At 41.1% G+C, this 24789-nt stretch overlaps 1 protein-coding gene across 5 annotated transcripts in view; it reads right to left on the bottom strand.

The window, feature by feature from the left end:
• Nucleotides 1-24789, bottom strand: part of Kif16b (kinesin family member 16B) — a 264942-nt gene that overhangs the window by 206446 nt on the left and 33707 nt on the right. For all 5 annotated transcript variants that reach the window (XM_041670255.1, XM_041670256.1, XM_041670252.1 and 2 more), the window contains 5 exons: nt 24293-24362; nt 12869-12982; nt 6551-6667; nt 4032-4129; nt 3298-3407 (listed from right to left, as the gene is read on the bottom strand). In XM_041670255.1, the coding sequence (XP_041526189.1) occupies nt 3298-3407; nt 4032-4129; nt 6551-6667; nt 12869-12982; nt 24293-24362 (509 nt within the window). The remainder of the gene's footprint in view (nt 1-3297; nt 3408-4031; nt 4130-6550; nt 6668-12868; nt 12983-24292; nt 24363-24789) is intronic.

Raw genomic sequence — 24789 nt, 5'->3', positions numbered from 1 at the left:
GGCTGTCTCTTTTTTCTTAAGGGGAAGGTAGCTCAGAGAGTTAAAAGTTTCACTATCTAGGGCTCCTCTGCTTTTTCCCTACAGCAAACTCTTTCCCTCCTTTCTGCCAGGTAATCATTTAACCAGTTTCCCCACACCCTTCAGGACAATCCGTATACACTAAGGCAGTTACACATAAATAAAGTCGCCTTTCCTCCCTCTCTGTGCACGTGGTAGCATCTGGGGTGGGACACAGGAGGTCCTTAGGTCATCCCCACGCACCAGCATGATTTTGGAGTAGTGTATCGTGAACATTGTTGAGTTTCATGCTTTTCCCTAAGTCCATCTCAGGATGCTCTGTAACCGTTAAGATGACCTGGTGTTCGTTTTTAAAGCTGCAGAGAAATGGCTGTATCTCTGAACCACAACCAGTTTAACCAACCACCTCTTGAGACTACAAATACAAGTAAGAGCTGCTAAAATATTTTGTGCATTGGTCTTTTCAAATGCATGAGAATGTGGCTACAAAATAAATTCTTGGAGGCTAAATCCAAGGACATTGGAAAGCTGACAAATGCTGCAAAGCTCTCCTCCACAGAGGGCAGTTGGCTGCAGCAGCAGGGAGGATATGAAGCATGCTTGGCCCCCGTCCCCTTCCCAGCACCCTCTTTATCCACCCAGAGATGTGACAAGCATCACCTGTCGGGGTCTTTCTGCTTTTCTATTATGGTGAAGGAAGCTGAGTCACGCTCTTCCCACCTAAAATTCATCCATACCTCAGGGTGGTGGTATATCCACAGAGCATTGGCCGGGCACAATCAAGGGAGACCCTGGATCTGATTCCTAGCATCATTGGAAAAAAAATTACCCTTCTATGGCTTCTAGATCATATTTTGAAAAAACCTTTCTCTAACATTCTGGAGAAAAAAAAAACACAGTAACTTGTGATCATGTCATTATTTAGTGCTTCACATGTAAATCCTCAACTTATTTTTCAAATGTTTTGGTATAAAAGTTGAGTAATGACACTTTATTTTTCTTTTCAGATAATTTATAATCCATACTCCCCAAAGTTTGAATAATACATTATTTAAAAATGTATTAGAATCGTAAGTATAGAGATCAAGAGATCCAGATATTTTTACCCTGTTTATTCTGTTTCTTCATATATCAGTTTTATATGTTTTAACATCTGCTATAATAGTTAAAGGAAAAGTATAAAGCTCATGTTAGACTGAAAGCAACAGGTATTCTCTAATACCCCCAACACACACACACACACACACACACACACACACACACAGCTGCACACCTTTCTCTAGGAAAATAAAGCTTAAATGCAAATGGAAACTTAAAATACAGATGGGGTCCTGTTGGCAAACTGAGGACCTCAAGGTTAAAAAAAGGGGGGGGGGGGGGGGGGCTGAAAGAGGTACATCTTCAAACCTATGTGAGAGGGCCAGGGAGTCAGACCAGGCTCCTAGTAGCCCTGCCAGAGACCATGTCTCAATTTCAATTTACTGGAACTGAGCAAGCAGTTCTTGGAAAGATCACAACGCAGGGGCAACCAATCAGCAGGCGCTCCACAGTCTTCTGCTAGTAAAGACAGCTTTCCCCACTCTACTGCTGGAAAGTCCCTGGCCACAGCAAGGAAACATGCTTCATGGATGATACCATAAGAAATCATGATTCCATTAGCAATTAGGTTACTCCCCCAGCAGTTACACAGCTCCCTTAGGGAGAGGAAAACTAGCCTCCTAACATGCATGACCTAAAACCTTGTGTATTCATTACTCCTCACACTGCTGTGATCAAAAATACCTGGCAACATGACTTAATAGAGGAAAGGATTATCTTGGCTCACAGTGAAAGGGGAGACACACATGTCAACCACAGTGGGGAGGGCATAACGGCAGAACTAGGAAGCACCTAGTCACTAGTCACATTATGTCCATAATCAGGAAGCTGAGAACCATGAATGCTTGTGTTCAGCTTTATTCAGCCTGGGTCCCTAAAACATGGACTGGTGCTACCCACATTAGGGTGAAGCTATCCTACCTCAACTAAAGAAATCTAGATAATTCCTCACAAACATGCCCAGAGATTTGTTTCCATGGTAATTCAAAAATCCCATAGAGTTGACAAAAAGATTAACTGTCACAGCCAGCCTGGCAAGGGCCAGTTCTCTACACCACATTAAATGCAACACCCTCCATGACTGGCTGTGCCTCAGTTAGTGTTGGGGGAAGGGCCACTAGGAAGAGACCAGAACATTAATGATTTTTTACAATCATGGCCCAGGAACCCCAAAGTACTCACATCAGAAAGCCGTAACTTAACACCACAGAGCTGCATCCCAGAGATGGTGCCCAGATCCTTTAACCAAGACTGACCTTAACTACATGACCCTGGTTTGCATGGCTATTGCATGGCCCTGGTTTGCATGGCTAGTGCATGACCCTGGTTTGCATGGTTATTGCATGGCGCAGGTTTGCACAGCTATTACATGACCCTGGTTTGCCTGGCTACTGCATGTTGTTTGCATGGCTATTAATTGCACATACTGAAAGTTATATGCACAGAGGCTCATGCTAACCTCCTAGACCTGCACTCCCAGGATGAACTGAATTCCTTTATATGGCATAAATTACATGCTAAGAAATTGCACACAGAGAAACTCATCCAAACCATAAAAGTACTTCTAAATGGCAAGCTCCACAGCACATCCATGTGCTTCTCTAGCTATCTCTCAGCCCGCAGTGCCCTTGTACTATACTCAGTGAAATATGGTTCTTATTTGAATCTAAAGGGTGAATTCATTCACTGTCTGCCAGACCCTGCCTAACACTGTAGAGGTAGGTACCCAGTCCACCATAGTTATCCTATCATAACACAGATGCCAAGAACCAAGACAGACTATCTATGAGAACTCTTCTGACAAACAAAAGGCCTTCTTCCACCCACCACCATAAGGTTAGGGAAAGTACCTATAGTAGTAAAATGCATCCCCACTGAGACACACAGATTTCCAGGGTGCGGCGGTGGGTGTGGATGGGAAAACTAATTTCCAGACAGTTTTTTAAGCCAAAGGAAATGATGCATAGGTCTCACAAAATAACCTAGTGAATACCTAGTGAAGTATAGATTCACAGAACGAATGGTATAAAGTGGCAGCTCCTGTCACCTTTACGCTAATAAAATTCCAAAAGTAAACAACTGTTTAAATTCTTACCATCACCACAGTTTTGTACTTTTCATTTTTACAGCCACCCAAGGGAGAGCAGGGGAGTGTTTGAAGACAAGGAACTTCCTTCTTACCCTCAACGTAAGGCCCTTCTTTGGGATGCTCACGGACTCTTAAATTGAAGGTTTTAGATGACTTCCGCCTAAGTAGGTCTCTCACACGTTCGTTGTAAATTTCTAAGTAGCTAAAAATTTTAAATAGAACAAATTTTAGAAAAACAATGTTTTTAAGACATTATTAATAACAAGCACAACACGCACGGCAACTGCAGCCACATAGGCCTCTGCTGTGTGCTTTACAAGAAGCATGTCACTGAGTCCTTGGAATGGCCCAAAGGTGGGTACTTCATCACCCCACTTTACAGATATGACAAGAGAGGTCCGGGAGACTTTCAATAACTTGTCCAGAGTCCCAGTGGCTCTCAGCACTACAGGTGGACCCTGGAGAGACTCAGCAACAGAAAGGGAAAGGAACTCTGTGACCCTGACTGACATGAGGGTGACACGGTGAGGAACACAGATACGGCTTAGTCAAGAGGAAGACGATTGCATGTGCTCACGAAAGTCAAGGGCTCACTCCACTTGAGATAAACAGAATAAATGCCAAAGCTTCCATCAAGCAATGCTACTTCACACGCAAATCATGCCCAAGTGGTCTTAGTTCTACTCCTAACTAGCATTAAGTTCAGGTGAGGAGGGGCCGGCTATTCCTCAGCAGTCTGTAGCCTCACCCTTCCCTCTCCAAGACCTCTGCACAAGACAATCAGCCTGGGGCCCTTCAAACTTTATACCTCAGGTCGAGGCCCTACCTGACTTCCGTCCTGAAAGAGGCTTCATCCCATCTGGTGGTTTCACTGATCCGACTGAAGAGCGCTTCACAGATCCGAGGTATTAAACCAGAATCGCCCTGAAATGGAGACGAAGGGTGTCACAACCATTATGCAAACTAGACATGGACTCTAGCAGCCTGGGTGCCAACCCCAAACCTTCCACAAGAGCCCCTATAGGACTGCTTCTTACTTTGAAATTTAAGGATAATGTCTTCTCATTTCTAACTGCTATGATTGGGAGAATACATGTTTATTTGATGTTAAACCAGCTAACACTGGTTTGAAGGATAAGGAGACTTGTTCTCTACCAAAGAATATAGTTTATAATATAGAATAAATCTTAAAAATATCTGGTTAAGTAACAAAGCAAGGATAATACATACCAAAAAAAACTTTACAGAATCCTCCAGATAGGCATCTTAAAATGCAGGAGGCAGGAGAATGTTAAACTATGGAAGACAGGCTTCCTTTGGTAGAACCAATCCCTGCATGGTCCTTCTTAGGAAGAGCAAATCCACCATATCACCAAGTGATGTGGGTATATAATCATAGTTCAGTACGCACGAGCAAGGCTGCAAGCAACACTCTGTGGGCTGGCTAGTTCTGTGTAATTTAACACCAACTAAAGTAATCTGAGAGGAGGGAGCATCAATTGAGAAAATGCCTCCATAAGATCAGGATCTAAGCAGACAAGGGTATTTTCTTAATTAGTGATGGGGGAGGGCCAGTCCATTGTGGGTGGGGCCAACCCTGGGCTGGGGTCCTAGGCCTATAAGAATTCAGGCTGAACAATCCATGGGAAGCAAACCAGTAAGCAGCATTCCTCCATGGCCTCTTCATCAGCTCCTGCCTCCAGTTTCCTGCCCTGCTTGAGTTCCTGCCCTGGCTTCTGGCAATGTGGAAGTGTAATCCCAATAAACCCTGCCCCGACTCAACCTGCTTTTGGCCATGCTGTTTCATCATAGTAACAGTACCCAAACCAAGACACTGTGTATCCGGCAAAATGCTCTCCCTAAGAAACCCAGACCTCAGAGCACCCATGCATTCTTGGGCAGTCCTTTCCTACCTCCACTCAACTCCCCCTCAAAGAATTTAAGAACTACCATGGGCACTGCTTTAAAGTATTTTTCTCTTTGTACCTACCATTCCATGGGTACAAGCTGCTACCAGGGAAAACTGATACTTCCACCACAAGTTTTCATTCTTACTTTATAATACATAAGTAGAATACTGAGGCTGTACTTATCTACAAGGGCAGAGAAAAAGCACCTGCCACTTAGGAGTGCTCTGTAAAGTCTTATATAAAGTAGCTAGTGGAAAACTGACTCGCAAATTTCATTTTTAGAGTTTTTTCCCTAAAGTTCAGCAGGAAACCAAGAAGAGAAAAATGGTGATTAAAGTGAAACGGGAAATTTGAGGTGTGCTCTCTCCCTCACTTGTTCTTCCTGCCTTCCAGCACGGCATACAGCTAAATGCCGTATTTCCCATGTAAACATGAAGTCTGTATTTGAGAAGCCGGGTTCCAGTCACTGAAATGATGTCCTAGAGATCTGTTCCCCTCCAATACCATGCTTTCATGACTACCAACTCTTGAGCACTGAAGATACCACTGTGCCTGCTGGCAAGGGGCCCTAAAGCCACTCACAGTGTCTACATTTAGAACACCCCACAGGTTTGGCCATTTTGAGCAGAGTTTTTGCTGCCTCAGGGAAAAGTAAATAAATATGTATCACTGTATAAGTCTTTAGTACTTTTTTTGTGGGTTGTTTTTGCTTTTTTTGTTTGTTTGTTTGTTCGGTGTGTTGTTAGAGCTCTACTCCTGAGCTATGAAGCTGCATTCCCAGTTCCTAAACTCTTCGGGCTGGTCTGAAGTCTGCAATCATCCTACATTAGCTTCCCAAGAAGCTGGGATTACAAGTGCAGGCCATAATGTCCAAATTCACTGTACCTACATGTCACTTCTCCACGTTCCAGGGCAAATACAACATAGTGGCTGTTAGTTTCCATGGATTAGTGACTAAGCTGTGTTTATAACATGTAAGCCGTGAGCGCTCTACAACACCAACTCCTCGTGCATTTTCTGGACTTATGTAACACCTTTCCATCAAAAATTAGATTTTCCTTTTTACACTATTCTTAGGGAAAACGTTATGAATAATTTTAAAAAGAACAGATTTTGGTAATTTTATTCAAACTGTTATGCTGGCAGAAAAGAAGAATAAATTACTTTCTTGATAAGATTATAAGGCCTTTAAAAGGAGAAACGAACTGGGACTTGCCCCATTATTCTTGCTTATAACGTAAAACTATTTCTAATTTCAAATCTCTCCAAGGAAATTTACTTCAACTTAATACTGAGTTTTATCTTATTACTAAAGGAAGATAAGAACAGGAAGAGTTGGTGCAGACCTAGTAGATAAGAGATAATTTTATCACTCCAGAGAAAGATAACAAGAAATTTCCTTCCCACACAGCACATAAACAACTAAACAACATACAGAATTTCCCATCATAGTGTAGGACTTTCCGGATCCAGTTTGCCCATATGCAAAGACACAAGCATTATAACCTTCAAAGGCAGATTTCACGACATCTGTGCCCAGAGTTTTGAAAACCTAAAAGAAAAAATATATATATGCATATATATTAACACAAAGAATGCAAGTACTGTGGATTTTAATAAAAGTCCCTGCAGTGTTGACAATATTCTTGAATGTTACTTTCATCTTTAGAGATTACAGCATAAAAATAAATCACTGCCGAGCTGTAAAAACAGAATATGTATGCACCCCAGTTTTTAATCAAAAGTAAACTCTCCAAGCAAGCAAAAAGCAAGACCGTCCTTTTTCCTACTTACGCTAGCAAATGATTTCTGAAATATAAATGTAAGCAAGGCCAAGTGGCAATTGTGTCTAGAAGCAAAGATTTTAACCCGAGATGTTAAAATTCAGAACTGCATATTGTGTCAAGCTATTCATCTTATCTGAGCCTCCAGAAATTAATATTCAAAACCTAAAAGTCACAGTAGCCAGAAATTATTGTCTGAATCCTGCCAAATCAAAGTCATCCTATCTCAGGGCCAGTGTTTGTTCCTCAAGATGAGTCTGGAGGAGACCTGGGGTGGCAGAGTGCTGGGGGCAGGGTGGTGAATGGCAGGGCTCTCTCATTACTAGGTCCTGGCGTGTTTTCTGTTTAGATACTTGTTCAAATACTTGTAGACATGGAGGGGAGGCAAGTGGGGCACATTCACAACCTGGGTTTCTGTCCCAGACCCCACTTAACTGCTGTTTGGGGGACAGAGGATGAAGCACAAATGCCCCAGGAGCACAGCTAATGTAAATGAGACAGATTAAAATTTGGTGATATCTCAATGTCCTCTAAGTCCAGCACACCAAGGCTCCCTCAAACATCTCTGCTACAAAAAGGAAGGGCATTCTGGCAGCTACAGATGCCAGAGATGGGGGAAGTGACCAAGTGGGATGACCACAGTACAAGATGGAGACTCCCACAGCACTGAGCCCTCTGAGTCAAAACCAAGAGATCCAGAAAGCTCTTTCCCCCAAACTACCCAGGGCAGCAAACCCTAGGCTATGGTGGCCATGAGATTACCTGGAGAGCTCTAAAGAGTCCCAGTGGCCAGGCCAGCAACACCGTCCAGTGAAATATGACTCTCTGTGTGAACCCAGGAATCAGTACACTACAAAACTTCTCAAGTGAATATTATATCTCTGATCACAGCAAAGTCTGCGGACAGTTCAGCTGCCACACACATACAGCTAAATGGACTCGGGCTTTCTCCCTCCATCCTGTTCACAATTCCTTCAGATACATCAGTAAAACTTTGCTAACTATAATTCCAACTGAAGTTCTTCCACAGATGACTACAGCCACCTACTCTCAGTTCATTTTTACCCATTTCAGCTTTAGACACTGTTATTTTTTATTGTATTGTCAGAGTCTATGGACTTATTCAATACACAGCCGTGACAGCAGTTCACATTTCCTGGGCACTATCACAGGTTCATGTAGTAATTCAACAGGGATAATGCTCACAACCCCACAGATGAGGAAGCTGGCAGGGAAGGTCAGATCAGACCCTGGCCAGTGAGTGGCAGACCTGAGGCTGCACCTCATTACAGGGCCATGACCACATCCTCTAAATTCACAAGACCCTGGTGCTAGCTGGAAGGATGTATCCCCAAACTTCTGTGAAGCTAGAACCCCAGGAAGACTCAGGGATCTAGATCACGGGCTTGGGTCTCCTTTCACTAATACATATGAACTCCAAGTAAAAATTCTATTTCTCTAATTCTCTCAGATTGGAGCAAAAACAGAAAGTCTTCCAATTCAGAAAATAGGAAAGGGGCATTTCTCATAACTTAGACAAATAAATCACAGAAAACAGTTAAACCAAACTCAAATGTCTCCACAACCTGGCCCTGTCTTTTGCTGGCCCTGGGAAAGCTGACCCAGAGCTCCATGGGACAATTGATCTCTACCCTTGGGAGAGATGGCCCCACCCCTCACCACAGGCCAGGGATAATCTAGCCTGCTGACTTGGCAGTAGGGAAGCTGGCTCCGCCCCCTTGCCTGAGGTGGATGCCCCAGTGGCCAGGGCTGACCACCTCAGCTACCACCCAGTACCATAACCAGGCCTCGGGTTGGCCCACCCTAACATCTACCCCATCTAGGACCTGCTGGAACTTGTGAAGTCCTGTGGAATGATAAACACAAGGGTGGCAGCAAGTTATCCCAGGGGAGTTCAGGTGAAGATCCAGTGATGATGGTGTACCAGAAACCAGAGGCCTTGAACCAAACCAAGGACACTCCTATGTTATTACTCTGTTTACAAGTGGGTGGCTTTCTGACAGACTCATGAACCCCAGTAGGTGCAATGGTAGGACAGATAAAGAGCAGGTAGGTCTGCAGATGACACCAGGTCTAGCTCAGCCTCAGCACCAACTAACCCACCCGTTATAGACAGACAGGAATACAGAAACAGGCACTGTGGTCTTCTCCAGAGGCTCCCCTGGCACACTCCCACCACCCACTGATTTGGTATCTGCTACCATATCAAGAGACCAATGAATCTATTAGCACCAAACCCTCACTAGCCCAGTTACCCCAATCTGCCTTGCTATGTGTGTTAATGTTTTAAGCTCCTTTCAAAGGTGACCCAAGCTCCCCCAGGGCCTTGACAGTGGGGAATCAGCCACAGGAGGGCACTGCTGAAACAAAGACACTAGCAAGCCTGGCAACTGGAGATTAATGGTTTCAAGTTTCTCCAGGGAGAATTAAAAAGTAAGGGGTATGAGAAAGATCAAAGCCTCCCGTTGGAGTTTTGAAGAACCATTAAGAAAATTAAGACCGTATTTAATGGTCTTTAATTTACAAGACTGTGGGTTTAAATTGCTCATTGATTTTTTTTTCCTAATTCTAAAATGATGGCTTGTTTTTAGACTCAAAGGAAACTTTATATTCGTGGACATGATATATTTTCTCAATATACTTTTAAACTTAACTGACTAAAGCGTAAGAGGAAAGACAGAGCAAGCACCGTGCTGGCTTCATGACCACTCTGCTTACCTCACTCCTCACCAGCAGCCTCAAGAGCTGTGTAGACAACGCTGAAATCTTCACATGAGTGCTAAAATGAGGAGTGAGAAAGAATAGCTTTCTATTTTACAGATAACTAACTGCTTTTCCTGCATCTATGATGGCTTATTAGCATGGCTTAGTAGTATGTAGTTTGGAAATTCCACAGAACAATCCCAGGTTACTCTCTGTAAGAGTTCCCGTAGCACAAAGAAGAAATGAAGCATGGCATTTTCCTTGTGAGCAGAAAGTTTTGCACAATCTAGATCTCTCTTTAAACTCTGGACATAGAATTTTAGCCTCCAGGGAGAAGAGATACATTTGTTTTTATATCCCTCACCCTGATCACTGTACAGCCCAGAAAGTTACCACCTGCTCCCACAAATTAACCATTTTCAAAGTAAACATTTCCCAGGCAGGTCCTGTGGTCACACAATGCTCTCCATCCCTCTGTGTAGTCCACTGTTCTCAAAGATTTCAAATTCAAGTAAAACAACGACATCCAATTGTTCATTAAATAGGTTAAAAATGTAGATCTTTCAAGGCTTTTCATTCACCCTATGTTTGAAGACATTCTGGAAATCACTACAATAAATTGGTTTTCCCCTTAAAATTCTAGTTCCTGTCACTTAATTCCCATATGTGCAACAGAGCATCAATCTGGGTCCCACAACCACAGTCTTCTACGCCAGACTTCTCACTGTCAGTGTAGACAGACCAGCCACCCTGAACCCAAAGTCATCCCCACTCTCTCACTCATCACCTGTCCTCTTCTCCCACCTCGAGCAGAAATAATTCCTCTTCTCCCACACAAAACCTCTCCAGGGGTAACCCCGCCTCCCCTCACCACGCTCAGCTCTCACCCTATTGAGTGGCAATCTGCTTACGAACTTGAATAAATTGCCAAAGTTCACTGAACGTCCTGATAAAAAAAAAACTGGAGTCAAAATTCACCCTATTTGGTTCTTTGGAGGCTTTAACACAATAGAATATTAAGCATGTCTGACTCAAGACAAACCCAAATATCAGTTTCTCTTCAACTCCTTTTTCTATGGTTTAATTGTCCCTTCCCCATAACTGATGTGTGAATCCACTGCTTCTGGATACAATCACTGCAGGTCTCCAACCTCAACAACTGCATTGCCTCTAAAGGTCAGGCTCTCCTCCACAAACCACTTCTAAACCAGATACATTCTTGAATGTAAAAGTACATGCAAAACACTGCAGATCTTCCCCAAAAGATATAGATAGATGATAGATAGATACATAGATAGATAGATAGATAGATGATAGATAGATACACAGACACAATCATCTATCCATATATATATACATATAAATATCCATATATAGAGAATAATCTATCTTCATATACATACATATACATGTATCCATATATTTGTATAGATGATTATATTACATATATGGATGGATAGATAAATAGACAGATGATCCTGAGTTGGGTGTGGTGACTCACATCTAATCTCAACATGCAGGTGGGTTGGTGGTAGTGGTGATCTTGAAATTTTACATTCTTACACGTTCCCAGGCAATACCACTAACTAATGCAAAACCACACTAGCGTTTTCATGCTCTAGTTTTCAGGACTACAACCAAGGTCAAGAACATCCACGTTAGCATAAGAAGAGCTGAAATAAGTACCTATGATATGTACGGGAGCACTGAGAAGACAGGGAAAGGCCCAGTGATGAAGTCCAATGCTGTACTTCAATTAGCATTGAAGCCCATGTTCTTCCACCTGTGTTAGTGTGCCCTCAGCTCTGCTCCAATGTCCTGCTTTTGCCCACCCAGGAGTATATGTTTGTGTTTCTGCTCTAATGAAATGTCACAATCAGTGTCTTGAAGTTCATCTGAAAGTACCTTGTTCTCACCTGTGTGGACAACATCTCTATTTGTTTCTTGAGCAAATACTAGAATCAGTCTCGGTTGTACATTCTGGAGAAGCACTCCTTCTAGAATTCTTTCTATCGCTTGTAAGGATCCACAAAAACAGACAAAATGTGGCTTTGGTTTGATATTTATCTCCTATGCTCTGACCCCTGGAGGACTCAAGGCTAAGAGGTTTATTTGCAAGACTTAAGTATACAAATGTCACATTCCCAACATCAAATGTTACATCTGAATCTCTCACAATGAGATCAATGTTACAGTTCTGAAACCATTCCAGTTATGATTTGTTATGGTAAAACAAAAAAATAACTTTAGAAGATTGGATTATCCGAATTATATAAACATTTCCATTGATAATTAAAAAGCTGAGTTACAACATCCGTAGCCATCAGAGAAATGCAAATCGAAACAACTCTGAGATTCCATCTTATACCTGTAAGAATGGCCAAGATCAAAAACACTGATGACAACTTATGCTGAAGACAATGTGGGGTAAAGAGAACACTTTTCCATTTCTGGTGGGAATACAAGCTGATACAGCCTCTTCGGATATTAGTATGGCAATTTCTCAAAAAATTAGGAAACAACCTTCCTCAAAATTCAGCAATACCACGTTTGGGTATATACCTAAAGGATGCTCAATCGTATCACAAGGACATGTGCTCAACTATGTTTATAGCAGCATTGTTTGTTATAGCCAGAACCTGGAAGCAACCTAAATGCCCCTTGACTAAAGAATAGATAAGGAAAATGTGGTACAATTACACAATAGAGAACTACACAGCAGAAAAAAAAAATAATGACATCTTGAAATTTGTGGGCAAATGGATGGATCTAGAAAACATCATATTGAATGAGGTAACCCAGACCCAGAAAAACAAATATTATATGTACTCACTCATAACTGGCTTTTAGACATAAAGCAAAGAAAACCAGCTTACAATTCATAATTCCTGAGAACCTAAACAACAATGAAGACCCTAAGAGAGACATACATGAATCTAATCTACATGGGAAGTAGAAAAAGACATGATCTCCTGAGTAAACTGGAAGCACGGGGACCATGGGAGAAGGTTGAAGAGGAGGGGAGAGAAAAGAAAAATATATAGCTCAATAATTGCAATAATAATAAAAAATGACATATACACACAAAAAAAATAAAAAAAAAGCTGAGTTACCAAATGCTAATTTTATATAAATTAAATTTGGCAAAAAAGTAGTAAATTTCTTTTAAGTGCTTTAGGGCAAGACTGTTTTTCCTGAATTAAAAACAAACAAACAAACAAGATTTTGAGATTGTCATACTGTACCATTTCTTGTGAAACATAATCTGGACTCTTGGTGTCAGCAGAGTAAAAAGAGAAGTCATAAGTGAAGGTCTTGGTCCGTTCTCGGCCTGAGTCCCCAGTGCCTCCTTCTGGTATCTACAAAGACAATTTTGACAATAATAATAAGAAAATGAGGTGGTGATAACAATAACATAAAGTGTCATGTCATTTAATAAGCAATCCAAATTAGGAGACAAAATCTGTGACTAAAAAAACATAAAATGATTAATGTTTGCAGCACATATACACTAATCAACACTTAATTCCTATTAGTCTCCCTAAAGAATGAATTAAATAAATAAATACAGCATGAGAACTCCAGGATCTGTATTATAACCATCAGCTAGTCTTTACTAATATAATTATCTTACATGAACACAATGCCCAATCAGACTCTGTCTGCTTATTTGACTGTTTCCTCTATGATGGCCCCCCAAAGCTGGACGTTACACAACTTCAAAGGTGCTGGACACTGATTCTGGCAAAAGCAGTGCCCTCAGGAGCTGTGTGATTTGGTAGCCTCTTGAAAACTTCAAGTCAGATGTCTCCACTTCCATGAAGCTTCCCTAATAATCCATCAAGAAATAATTTCCCCCTCTTTTCTGAATGAGAACTCTCCTAAGATATATTGAGGCTATTACAGATGTTCCATCCTCTGAGTTTAAATTAAACCCACAAACCATTCATATGTTCCCAGAACCTTATACCTTAGACATAATGCTAAATAGCTTCAATGAACAGTGTACTTTTTAATAATTGACTTCTTTTTTTAAACAAATTGTTTTAAAAAACAATGAAAACAACAGTATATTAAAAATGAGCATTTCCCATAGGTGCAATAGTGACACAAATATTACGGAGGTAACCAACCACTGATTGGATTTAAGGCCACTCCACAGAAGGAAATGCATAGCTGGTATAGTAAAGCTGGACATGAACCCCAAGTTGGTGTGCTCACAGACCCTAGGGGTAAAATCTACTACTATCACTTTTGCTAAGTGTACACACTATCAAACTATCTTCAAATTTATATTTTTATATCCACAGATTAGTTTGGTTCTCAGATATCTTCAGAGGAGTTTCTTTGTTCAGTGAATGGGGTTAACACAGGAACTCATAACTGATCAACAACACACAGAGAAAAGGTATCTATGGAGTACTCAGCCCCAAATGGGATGTCTATACAACATGCCCTCCCCAGAAGATTCAGTGGCCAGTACAGAAAAAGCACAGAAAGATTTCAAGAGCCAAAGGTTGGGAGAAACAATGTCTTCAAGACAGGACCGGACCAGACCACTGCACTCACACAGCTATAGCTAACTGTTAAGACCTGTACAAGATCAAGCCCATCAACATCCCAGCCAGGAGGACAAAGGGTTCTTTAGGAACTACCAACAGATGATGGCTGAATGTCTACTTTCTTTAATGGTGTAGCCCCTGGTAGGTATATCATGTTCCAGTGATCCGACAACCATGAGTATAAAGGGAGTACAAACTGGACACAGTGGATTATATTTTAAAGATAGATAGATAATGGATGGAAGATAGATAGATAGATAGATAGATAGATAGATTTGACATCTATTCTACTTACTCAATTATCATATAAAGAAATATGTATAAAACACAAAAAGCAACTGAGTAAATCAAGGAAAATAGCTTGTTGCGGGAGGTCCTCCCGTTCCTCCAGCCTATAGCTGCTGAGATACCAGCCCATTGGGGCGTGGTCTCTCTCTCTTTAAAAAAGCGGCTACTTCCCTCTCCTCTCTCTCTCTCTCTTCACTTCCTGCTCCGCCGGCGAATAGACTCCCTTCCTGGTTGCGCAGAGGGCTGACGGTGATCTGTAAGTATTTTCCCCTTTAAATAAATACCACCCTATTAATCATAATTCCAAACTGGTGTGGCATTGTTTATGACTTACGCCTTCAGTTGGCACCCAACGTTTGGTGTTAGGACCTCTCCTTCCCCCACTTGGCTGCCAGCCGCGAGTTCGGCTTGGCGTGAGCCTCCCTTCCTCAGCTGCCGTGGCCGGCAGGCAGCCTTGTAGCCTGTGTCTTGTGCGTGGAGCCAGCAGCTTAATATAAACCATCACGCACTGGCTTTTATTGCTGCAGTTCTTTATATTTTCTCCATAGACACCTCAGATTGACTTCCAGTCCCCACGCACCCTATCGTCTGCCTCCCCACGTGGATTTAAACTCCACGGGCCTGCGTACTCTCCGCCCACGTGGTTTGCTCTTTTCTGAGTCGTTTTTAAATCTCCCTTGCAAGCACAACCCTTAAGTGGCGCGAACCAGAGCACGCGGTTGCTGAAAGCTGCAACCTCTCAGGGTGACTCTGTCACGTGGAGGCATAAGCGGCTTCCAGGTTGCTCTTCTCGACCGCTGGATTCTGGGTTTCTGGTTCCGTCTCTGGAATTGATTTAATTACATTTACTTTGTTGATCAACTTACATTTTCCAGTTTTTAACAAATACTAGGCAGACTCTGAAACAGGACCCTGTTTTCGTCGCGACTTGGCAACAGCGCCACCTGCTGGATAATAGGTAATATGGCAGTTTTCGGTTCCAACGCGAATTTTACTGTTCTGGTTACCAATACAATGGGTTATATCATGCAAGGTTTATATGACTATGGGGATAACTTAATTTACTGGTTACTAGGTTTCAGTATTCTTTTGCATATTCTATCATTTAGGAAGATCATGGCACTCCTAAGAACCATACAATCTTTACTAGAAACTCATGCAAGTCAGGAGATTCAGGATTCAAAAGAGACAATAATAAAGACAATAATAAAAAGACTTGAAATGATTGAAGAAATGATTGGAGCTGGTGAACAGAGTAATAAGGCACAAGGACAGGATACAATGCCTCCACCAGCTATTAGAACTGGCTTACCCAAGGTTTTAGCGCCATAAACTATACTTAATTCTGACAAAGCGTCAACTTCTAAAGGCTCAAAGGGAGTCAGAGAAGCTAGATGGACGCCAATAGCAATGAATGATCTAAAAGAAATTAAGCAAGCTATTATTAATTTTGGCTTGCACTCTGCATATGTAAAGGAAATGATAAGGACTTGTGAATAAATAAAGGCGGCGGGGCTGCGTTCTCAGCACCCCCGGCCACCTGCCCGGCTAGCTTATGCCCGAAATAACAACACACAAACTGTATTCATTTAAACACTGCTTGGCCCATTCTCTTCTAGGCTAATTCTCACATATTAATTTAGCCCATTTCTAATCATCTGTGTATGGCACCCCAAGGTGCGCTTACCAGGAAGATTCTAGCCTATGTCCATCCTGGGTCGGAGCTTCATCCCGGGAGTGGGACATGGCATCTCTCTCAGGCGTCTGCTCCCGAGAGGAGAGCTGTCGAGACTCTGAGGCTCACTTCCTCTTCCTCCCAGCGTTCTGTTCTGTTTACTCCTCCCACCTATCCTCTAACCAATAAAATGGGCCAGGGCAATTCCTTTATTAGCCAATGACCTTCCTCCATCAGACTTGGGCTTCTAATGCTAGAGCTACCCCCCATGATTTCCATCAGTTAGTGTCTGCAGTTTTAGATAATGGACCTTCCTTGATGTTTGGAATTTATTTCAGAGAAGAATCCAAACATATGGAACAGCAAGGAAGAGCAAAAGGTGTTGAGGTTTCCCAAGATCAAATTCTTGGTGCTGGAGAATATGCTGATCCACAGTTCCAAGCTCTTTATGACGATGAAGTACTGTGTCTATGTCACCAAGCAGCTTTAAATGCTTGGAATAGGATACAAGATCCAGCAAAAAGGGTTGAATCATATACCAGAATTAGGCAGGGACCGAGAGAACACTTTATTGACTTTTTGCAAAGATTAATTAAGGCTCTGGACATAGGGGTAACGGACCCAGAAGCTAGACGAATACTTCTTGAATCTCTAGCTTTTGAGAATGCAAACAGAGAATGCAAAAAGATAATTGGGTCTTTAAAGTCTAGATCAGCACCTATGGATGAATGGATTCAGCATACGATGAATGTTGAGACGTTTAGCTGAAACGATGAATCCTGGTAGGAGAAGCGATTTCCACAGCAATGAGGAGACATCAAACTGTCAGGTGTTTTAATTGTGGTAAATTAGGACATCTGAAAAGGGATTGCAGGCACAGAATTTCTAGGAATAATATCTCCTCTGGGAATGACAAAAATAGGAGACCTAGGCCTTCAAGTATATGTAGGAGATGCGGTAAAGGCCGACATTGGTCCAACGAATGCAGGTCAACAACAGACAAACAAGGCAACCCGAGACCGTCGGGAAACTCCTTGAGGGGCCGCTCGCAGGCCCCCAAGCCAACAGTGGCCCAGTCATTCCCAGTCACAGTGGAGAATGTGCCTCACCAAGAAAATTAAAAGCTCCAATTTCTGCCGTAAAAAGTAATACTGGTCTAAATGATGAAATACGTGTGGAGGATGAGTCAAAAAACCCAGTAGGACAGAGTAAACGTATATTTTGGCAGACTTCTATTAACGATCAAAGACCAAAGCGAAGAGTCTGTATAAATGGCACTTTTATTGAAGGCTTATTAGACACAGGTGCGGATGTAAGTATCATTACCCCAGAATCTTGGCATCCAAATTGGCCTCTTCAAGAGGTAGATGTTCAGTTCCTGGGAATTGGAAACCTATCTCGTGTAAAACAAAGCACAAGATGGGTTGAATGCATAGGGCCCGAAGGACAAATAGGAAGACTAAGGCCATATATAGCCAATATTGCCATAAATTTATGGGGCCGTGACCTGCAACAGCAATGGAATACCCAGATTAACATTCCTGTAGTTCCAGGAACTCATAATTCTGGGAAGGATATGATGAGGTATTATGTAAAAAGGTCACCAGCCATTCAGGCAGTACAAGAACATACAGCAAATACCAAACCTTTAGAGGTACCAACAGCCCTACCTTTAAAATGGCTAACTGAGAAGCCAATAATGATCAAACAGTGACCTCTAGCTGAAGATAAACTACAGGCATTGGAACAGCTGGTACAAGAGCAACTAGATGCTCACCATATTGAAGAATCAACCAGCCCTTGGAATTCTCCTGTGTTTGTTGTAAAAAAGAAATCTGGTAAATGGAGAATGGTGACAGATCTAAGAGCTGTCAACAAAGTAATTCAACCTATGGGCCCACTACAATCTGGAATTCCTTTGCCTTCTCTGTTACCAAAAGGATGGCCTCTTATAGTTATTGATTTGAAAGATTGTTTTTTCACTATACCGTTACGAGAAAAGGATAGAGAAAAATTTGCCTTCACAGTGACCACTTATAATAATTATCAGCCTAATAGGAGATAGCAATGGACTGTCCTCCCACAGGGTATGCTCAATAGTCCTACATTGTGCCAATATTTTGTAAGTAAGCCATTGGAAATAATTCGTAAACAATTCCCCAAGTCCATCATTTATCATTACATGGATGACATCTTGTTATCTGATTCAAATAAAGATACTTTAGAAAGGATGTTTGAAGAAGTAAAGAAAGTCTTGCCTAGGTGGGGATTACAAATTGCCCCTGAAAAGATTCAAAGAGGAAATTCTATTAATTACCTAGGTTACAGAATAGGGGTAGAGAAAATTAAAATGCAAAAGGCACAAATTAGGAGAGACCGGTTAAAGACACTTAATGACTTCCAAAGATTGTTAGGAGACATTTCCAGTCTACGACCAGCTGTTGGGATAACACCTGATCTAATAGTTCATTTAAACAAAACCTTAGATGGTGATAAAGATTTGAATAGTCCAAGAAAACTGACAGCTGAAGCAGAAAAGGAACTGACAATGATTGAGGAAAAATTACAGGAGGCACATGTGGATAGGGTGAACCCAAATCTTAGCTGCATCCTAGTCATATTGCCTTCCAGAATTTCTGCTACAGGGATTCTAATGCAGAGGGAAGATATTATTTTAGAGTGGATATTTATACCTAATAAACCAAGTAAAAAATTAAAAACTTATGTGGAAAAAGTCTCTGAATTAATTATAAAAGGTAAGCTGAGACTTCGTCAGCTAGCAGGTATAGACCCAGCAGAAATTATAGTGCCTTTTACTACTGAAGAAATAAAAAAGTTATAGGAAGACAATGAACCGTGGCAAAGAGCTTGTGCTGATTTTTTGGGAGAAATTAATAGCAACTATCCCAAAAGTGGTAGACTTAACCTCATAAAAAGAACTTCTTGGATTCTTCCTAGAATTGTACGTGATGCTCCAATAACTGGAGCCCGTACGTTCTATACTGATGCAAATAAATCAGGGAAAGCAGGTTACAAGTCAGATGAATTGAGTAAGGAGGAACAAAGGCCTTATAATTCTGTCCAGAAGGCAGAATTATATGCCATTCTTATGGTGCTAAGGGATTTTAAAGAACCTCTTAATATAGTTACAGATTCACAATATGCAGAAAGAGCTATCTTGAATATTGAAACCGCTGAATTTATACCAGATGACACAGAGTTGACTTCATTGTTTATCCAGGTACAAGACATAATCAGGAACAGGCTTTGTCCGATGTACATAACACACATCCGGTCCCATACCGGTCTGCCTGGTCCTCTAGCCCAAGGCAATGCTGAGATTGATCAATTATTGATTGGAAGTGTGTTGCAGGCCTCAGAATTTCATAAGAAGCATCATGTCAATAGTAAAGGCCTAAAGAAAGAATTTTCCATTACTTGGCAACAAGCTAAGGACACTATAAAGAGATGTCCTACTTGTTCTTTCTATAATCAAACACCGTTGCCTGCAGGGAGTAACCCAAAGGGCACTAAGAGAAATGAAATCTGGCAGATGGATGTGTTTCACCTTATGGAATTTGGTATATTAAAATATGTACACCACACCATAGACACGTATTCAGGTTTTCAATGGGCTTCTGCCCTGAGCTCAGAAAAGTCTGATTCAGTAATCACACATTTATTAGAAGTTATGGCCATCATGGGTATACCTGCGCAAATAAAGACAGATAATGGTCCAGCATTTGTATCTAAGAAAATGAAAGGCTTTTTTGATTATTATAATATAAAACACATTACAGGTATACCAAATAATCCTACAGGTCAGGCAGTTATAGAAAGATCAAATCGTACTATAAAGGATATGCTGAACAAACAGAAAGGGACCGAAAGTACCCCCAGAAATAGATTACATAATGCTTTATTAACCTTGAATTTTCTTAACGCTAATGAGAAAGGAACAACAGCAGCAGAAAGACATTGGATAATGGAAAAGTCTGCTGAACAAAATCAACCGATTTATTTCAAAGATGTGCTGACCTCTCAGTGGAAGCCAGGAGATGTGCTACGTTGGGGAAGGGGTTTTGCTCTTGTTTCCACAGGAGAAGAAAAATTGTGGATACCATCAAAATTAATAAAGTTTCAATTTGAAGAAGAGAAACCTCTTGGAAAGGAGAAATGACAACTCATCCACAATGATGATATTCATACAGGTGGTAAGAAAAACATATAAAATGGGGGCAGGGTTCTGTTCTTATCTCCACAGGAAAACACTCATCTTTGAAAAATTCAAGGGACCCTGGATGTTTGGATACTGACAGATGGAAAAATACCTGCCCAATAGGAAATATCAAGAAAACTGAATGAGTTGTGTAAGTATAATATATTAAACCATATTTCTAAATTTATAAAGCTGGTTTTGAAGTTGGACTCTGGCTCAGTCCCTCTCCAATTCCAAGCCTGTTAGTAAGAGAAAAACCCAGAGTTTCTGGAGTTTCTGTCTCATATCAAGAGCCATGATATGGGACAGAAAGAAATATGAGTTTAGAAAACATCTTTGCTTTTCTTCATATCTATCATACTTTTCATTGAATATATCTATCATGTCTTTCATTGAATATATATATATGTCTATATATGTCTATATGATTAATGTTTAAGTTTTTCACAATGAACAATGAGTTTTTCCTGAAGTGACATTTGAAGTTTCCAGGAAGAAGATGGGGCCCCATAACAACAACTCCACCTGGTTGATATGACGTCATGATACTGATAGCGCTACTACAAGACCTGCTTAGGGTACCAGCTGCACAAGACAGTTCCAACTTGGTTAGCTGAAATGGTGCACATCTTATACAACATTTTGGCCAGACCTGCACAAAATACTCAGAGACTATTGGCAATTTTAAAAGACATTGATCTTGAAATTTAACCATCATTTTACTTTCACAGGATCCCCCAGAAAGAACATCGCCCCCATGACAGCTGGAAGTAATTCTAGAGGACGACATCCCCTCTCCCAGTAAAGTTTGCCCTTGGGTTTAGGGACATCATTTAGGGGTTGATTATAATTAGTATACGATTGAGGGTTGGGGGAGGAATTTCATAAGCTCAGGGATCATTTTGAAAAAAAAAAAGAGGGATGATGGGATAATAGATTTGTAATTGTGAGTTACTGTTTTTAGACAAATATATTGGCATAGATTCTTGTATATTGATACAAAGTTAAATTATATTGACTATTGTATGTATGCATGTTTCTACCTCTGTTTAAAACATTTTTATGTATTGACATATATTGTATTGATATATATATATATATTGTATATATTTACCATATTGCAGTGTACATTTCTACCTCTGATTAAGATACTTATGTAATGTTTGTGTATTGATATATATTTACCTACTGCAATGTATATTTGTACATTGTTTATATTTGGAGGTCATTGTCCTCATTTGTTTCACAGTCGTTTATTTCTTAGTCTTTAAGTTAGATAGATATTGAGAATTATATAGACTAATAGTCATCTAAGTTTGTCATTTATAATTAGACTAATCAGGTTCTTTAGATATATAGAGATTATACTCAGTATAGATAGACAATCTTCAACTTCTTCAAAGAGCTGTAGAAAATGGCCTTTAATCTAACTCAGAGTTTTGTGGCAGTGAGACACAATTGCTCCTGGCAACACCACTCTATTCCTGAGAGAATGTTGAGCACCAAAGACACTCCACCTGGAGCCTTTCTTTTTGGCAGAACTGGCCTTGGGGCAAAGAAATGCCCATACCTCAACCACTGACAAAGATACAGAGCGTGCATCAATGGATAAAACAGGACTGTCATATCTTGCCAAGACAGGGTAAGATAGTTTTAAAAAGTTGCTTGCCTTTGAAAATGGTATGTCAGTTATGTTAGGCCTTAGCCAAAGTTGGTTGCTTCAACGCTGCTAACGTGACTTTGGGTGATTGCCCAGGTAGCTAGTTGTCTCTGTGATTTGTTGCATGTTTTGGAAGTTGTTTTACTGAACTTCCTAATTACCCAGGTAACATTATTTCCCTTCTCAGATCTTTGATGGGGTTGAAGACTATATAAATGTAGTCACTTTCTCTTATGACTTTGCCAAGTTATTTATTATACAAGACCTAAGCTAGTTAGAATAGGATATTTGTACTTATTGTATATAATTTCATAGTAGGTTTAGAACTCTCTTATTTAAACAAAGGGGGAGGTGTTGCGGGAGGTCCTCCCGTTCCTCCAGCCTATAGCTGCTGAGATACCAGCCCATTGGGGTGTGGTCTCTCTTTAAAAAAGCGGCCACTTCCCTCTCCTCTCTCTTTCACTTTCTGCTCCGCAGGTGACTAGACTCCCTTCCTGGTTGCGCTGAGGACTGATGGTGATCTGTAAGTTTTTTCCCCTTTAAATAAATACCATCCTATTAATCATAATTCCAAACTGGTGTGGCATTGTTTATGACTTACACCTTCAATAGCTTCCATGATATACATGCAAAAAGGATTCAGCCAAAGCACTATGAGCACACAGATGCATGAAGCAAAGAAAAGGTCGCTACGGGAAGGAGGTAGACAGAACTGAACCAGCCTGAGAAGATGATGCAAGTAAAGAAAAAAGGCTCAGGCTAGGCCAGAGAGAGTCATGTTGTGCTGAAGACTCTGAGAAGTATGAAAGGAAAGCATTCTAGTACAGAACTCCTCAAGCAAAGGGATACTCACACACCAACACATGCTCCCTGGGAAAGTAGTACTATTCCCATTCCTGTTTCTGGAGATCAAGTTGTACTACTTAGAAAGCAATCTTAAGAGTAGCCACTGGTTGGGACCATGAGTTAATAGAAATCAATTCATAGTGCACTTGGCCATGGAGCAGTAGACCTCAGAAACCGTTACCTCCACACTGAAGGGCACTAAGCCCTAAAAGCACATGATGTCTTTTGTGTTACTTTTATAACCGTGCTCCCTCCTTGAGTGGAAAGCATTCAAGATCCTTATCCAGGGTGCTAATGAAATAAATAGTATATTTTAAAGGAAACATGAATAATTTACCATTTTAAAAGATTGTGAAGTTTTTTCATCTACTTTTTTCCAGAAAGTATGCAGTTTTATCGCTTCCTTTTTAAGTTTTCATTGCTTTCAGCTAATAATAAACAACAGTTGTCAGATCATCAAAGATCAGAATACATGATGGATTCTCATTTTAAAAAATCGAAACAAAGAACAGGTTAAGAGTGTCTGCCTAGCATGCATGGGGACCTGGATTTGATCCCAAGCATTGCATAAACCAGGTATGACATGATACACATATACAATCCTAGCACTGAGGAGATAGGGCAGGAGAATCAGAATTTCAAGGTCATATTCATCCATTGTTGACTGTGGTTTCTTGTCTTGCCTGGTTCCCGCAGTCATTAAGTCCCAAAGAAACACACAGCGGACTACATTAATTATAAACTGGTTGACCTAGTAGCTCAGGCTTCTCATTAGTTGTTATAACTTATATTAGCCCATAATTTTTGTCTATGTTAATCTTGTGGCGTGGTACCTTTTTCACTGAGGCAGTCACATCTTGCTTCCTCTCTGTCTGGGTGACAACTGCAGACTGAAACTTCCCTCCTCCCAGAATTCTTGTTGCCCTGCCTCTACTTCCTGCCTGGCTACTGGCCAATCAGCATTTATTTAAAACACAAGTGACAGGGTACAGACCATTTATCTCACAGCAATCCATGTTTGAGGCCAGCCTGGGTTACCTAAGATCCTGTTCTCAAAATAAACAAATCCTGTCTCAAGATGTGTCCAGTACATCACAGAATACAGACAACTATAAGGCTGGAATATAGGGTAGAAATGCCAGGTCCTTGTGTACCATAGGAACTCACAGAGCAGAGAAACAGCTTGAGTTAGACTTTCAGGTCAGATAAAACCAGGGCAGGAAAGGCACCAGGATCAGACCAGTGTTTCATCTTCAGGACTGAGCCTCAGCAGAGAGCATGCAGACACTGCTAACTGCACCGAGTTAGGGCAGTCAACTTGGGGTACAGAAGGGTCAGGTGCTTCAGTCATCTATACCACCCTCCCAGGGGGCAAGTATGGAGCTCTCAGAACTACAGCAGGGAAGGGTCATCACTTGCCTTTAAGTTTGTGATTGTCGTTTTGCTTTTCTCCATTTGGATGATAAACTTGGCTTCCAGGTCCTTTTCTCTGAAACATATATAAAGCAGTATGGGTTAGGAGACAATAGGTTATTTTGAAATAAACCTGTTTTATCTGTTTTTCACAAAAGGGTCTTTGATTTTAAATGACATCTGAAAAGTAATCCCAGATAGCACTGATCCCAAATCCTTTCTAAGGCTATAAACATGAAGACACATGACACAGATGCCACCATCAGAAACTATGACTAACAAAAATGTGCTGTCAAAATCTGGAAGAGTTTCTAACTGTAAGACAAGTCAGCAACAAAAATGACAGGCACCGTGAAGAGCTGAGCATGCAGAAGGCAGCCCTAACAGCCTGGATGAAAACCAAGTCAAAAGCTGGGATGGCCACAACTGTGGGCTGCTCCCAGGAGCAGCCAGAGCTCTGCCCCTCCTCTGACCATCTTGTTAGATTCACTGGGAATTGTACT

Source organism: Microtus oregoni, unplaced genomic scaffold (assembly GCF_018167655.1).
Source record: "Microtus oregoni isolate MIOR12 unplaced genomic scaffold, Mior012 000020F_ref0000438, whole genome shotgun sequence".
Taxonomy (NCBI): domain Eukaryota; kingdom Metazoa; phylum Chordata; class Mammalia; order Rodentia; family Cricetidae; genus Microtus; species Microtus oregoni.
This window is presented reverse-complemented; position numbering and strand designations above follow the sequence as displayed.